Source organism: Bubalus bubalis, chromosome X, assembly GCF_019923935.1.
Source record: "Bubalus bubalis isolate 160015118507 breed Murrah chromosome X, NDDB_SH_1, whole genome shotgun sequence".
Lineage (NCBI taxonomy): Eukaryota > Metazoa > Chordata > Mammalia > Artiodactyla > Bovidae > Bubalus > Bubalus bubalis.
Window position 1 is genome coordinate 103,920,160 of NC_059181.1, and position 3,088 is coordinate 103,923,247.

At 47.4% G+C, this 3,088-nt stretch overlaps 1 protein-coding gene across 1 annotated transcript; it reads left to right on the top strand.

The window, feature by feature from the left end:
- Window positions 1-615: 615 nt before the first annotated feature.
- LOC102415702 (PWWP domain-containing DNA repair factor 3B-like) lies at window positions 616-2,676 on the top strand. Its single transcript, XM_006041395.3, has one exon. It carries the CDS (start codon window positions 616-618, stop codon window positions 2,674-2,676), a length of 2,061 nt encoding a protein of 686 aa, XP_006041457.3.
- Window positions 2,677-3,088: the final 412 nt, after the last annotated feature.

The window sequence follows — 3,088 nt, forward strand, 5'->3', positions numbered from 1 at the left end:
AGGCTTCTATCCCTGGGTCAGGAAGATCCCCTGGAGATGGGAATGGCATCCCATTCCAGTATTCTTGCCTGGAGAATTCCATGGACAGAAGAGCCTGGTGGGCTACAGTCTTTGTGGTCACAAAGAGTTGGATAGGACTGAGCAACTAATTCACACACACACAGTAACAAATAAGGCAAGGTGTTGGGTTTGGAGGGCTTATAAAACTCTGGTACATTTGGTATTTTCTCCCCACGTATCTTCCATATATATATAAAACCCCTAGGTGCATGGATACACAGCCTTGATACTTCTTTGCTTTATCTCTCATCAATTATATTTGGCCAAGCCTTCCACTTTTACAAAAGGCATACCCCCTCCCCCCAACCTGTGCTGACTCTTTTCTTCTTTTCCATATTCCAGAATTCTCCATTATAGGCCATGGAAAACACAACTCCAGGCATCTTTCAAAGATTTGGGTAGAAAAGCACAGGCTACACAAGCTGTAGATGCTTCGTAGTCTTAGGCAAAAGGTGTGAGCAAGCACACTGTTTAAGGGAGACCTGCCGTAGCTGTGGGTATGATGGCCAGACCACTCAACCTCGGCTATCTAATCCTTGGTGTCCAAGTTGAATCATGATGGATGCTGAGTATATCCTCTGCATTTGGAAAGGCCGCTTTTGGCCAGCCAAGGTCTTGTCCAGACCCAGCATCTCACCACAACAGAAGAGGAAAAGGGCCCTTTCTCTGGAAGTTCAGATACTCTCAGTAGATGAAAATATCAGTGTGAAAAGCACAAACATAAAGACCCGAAATGAGTCCACGATTGAAAACCTCACCACCTCACTAGCAGGCCAGCCGGAGCCCAGTGCCCCAGAAGAAGAGGAAATGGCCTACATATCTGCTATTACAATGGCTTGGGACCTTCTGAATAAGAAAGGAAATTACACTACAGCAAGAGTCACGGGTTATCCAGAGTCCAAGAAGCAGTCTCCAAGGAGACCACAAAAGCAACCTCGTAGAAGGTGTCGGGAGCCCAGTTGGGGCTTACAGAGGAGTGTGAGGAAAAGGAAAATCTCCAAATCACCCGTGGTACCTTCAGAGAGGGAGGATGGCCCATATCCTGACAAGTCGCAGGTATGCACACCCATTGCCCAGATCCCAAGTGAAATGCAAACAGAGTCATATCAGAGCTTTGGGGTGCACCCAAACTTCCCATCACTTTCAGAAGATGACCATGAGAAAGAGGCCAAGAAAAAGGGGGACACCTCAAAAGTTATATCCTTGCCCTGTACAGTGAAGGATGTGGGTGTAGATGTTAGAGGTGGATGTGTGCTTCCATCACTTACACCGGGTTTCATCCTCACTGTGCCCAAGGCTCTGGAAGAGCGGGCACAAAACACCTGCCTCAAGTCCCTAGCTGTGTGCCCTGAACATGCTACGTTCTCAGGGAATGTTGACCCTGGAGAGGGCACCTGCAACTCAGGCTCAGAAGGCACAGAGGCATCCTCCAATGCCCCTAACCTGGGCCTGCGTTATTCACTCTGCCTAACAAACAGAAAAAGGAAGCTGCAGGCCCCAGGGTGTGAGGAAGAGTGGCAAGAATCTCAACCCTCAGCTGGCTCAAAGGCTATTAAGCACACCAGTGCCATCAAGAAGGGCGGGGGCAAGGAAGTGGGACAGCTGACAAGCATGGCGTTCCCAGAGGAGCTGTGTCCCATTGAGAGAGGAATGCTGGTCTGGTTTAAGTTTCAGAATAATCCATTTTGGCCAGCCATGGTCAAGAGTGTCAGCCCAACTGAGCAGACTGCAAGGGTGCTTTTGATTGAGGCCAACATGCATTGTGAGAAGAGCGGTATTCAAGTTCCTCTTCAAAGGTTGAAGCATCTGGATTATAATGGCAAAGAAAAGCTAATGAAGAGAGCCAGCAAAGTATATGGGGAAAGTGTGAACTGGTGTTTCTCACTGATTTCCAACTACAGAGAAGGGTTTGTAAGTGGGTCTTTTGTGGGCTCTTTCCTGGACTATTATGCTGCTGACGTCACTTACCCCATGAGGAAAGCCATCCAGGAAGGAGATCTGCAGATGGATTTCCCCAAGGTGAATTATTCTGACCTGGAAGATTCTGAGGAGGAGACCTCTGTGGCTTTAAAGAGGCACTGCAAGAGAATCCTCCCTGACTGGATGAGGGCTGCTTGGGACCGAGCCAACCAGAAGCTGGTGGACTTCATCATGAAAAGAAAGGGGGCTGACCCACATCTTCTGGACATCGTCAAAGGCAGGAAAGAATCCAGGTGGCTTGAATCATTTCTGAATTCACAGAGGTACGTGGTCCCCATTGAAACATACCTGGAGGATGACGATCAGCTGGATGTGGTGGTAAGCCACTTACGAGAAATCTACAAACACATAAACAAGAAAGCGCTGGCTCTGAGGAGAGATGACCCAGTGAGCTTCTTTCTGGAAGTTCTTCTGCCAGAAGCAATCATTTGTTCAACTACTGCACTGGATGGATTGGACTACAAGGAGGCAGAAGCAAAGTACCTGCAAGGGCCACCTGTGCATTCCCAGGAAGAAGAACTGTTTGATAAGAAAATCCTGAAGAAAATAAGAAAGAGATCAGCTGAGAGGTACAAGGCTAAACTCTCCCCCTGTGCCCAACAGGGCATCAGGGAGACATCTCAGCCACACCATTAGCAACAATCCCCGTCTGTATGAACTGCATGATCTTTCCACTCCACATGGCATGAAAACACCTTCTGGGAATCTGAGGCCTCTGGAACACACTTGAATTCACTCTGGATCCATCTCCAGTGCCTGCGAGTGGCAGAGTCATCCCGAGTTTCTTCTTCTGAATACTCTCACACAACTAAGTGGTTGAAATATTGTAAACAGCTGCACTTCCCTCTACTTGCCCAGATGTGTAGTTTTCCAGATATTTTCACAATGTGGCTTTCGACTCTACTTAATATTTTAAAGGTGGACATGCATTTTTTTTATTAGATGAAAAAGCCTTGTATCAGATACAAAGCAGCAATCGTGTTTAAGATCTAAGGCATGTTTCTTACAGAAAAGCCACATGGGCTTCCCATTCCTACTGTGGCACATC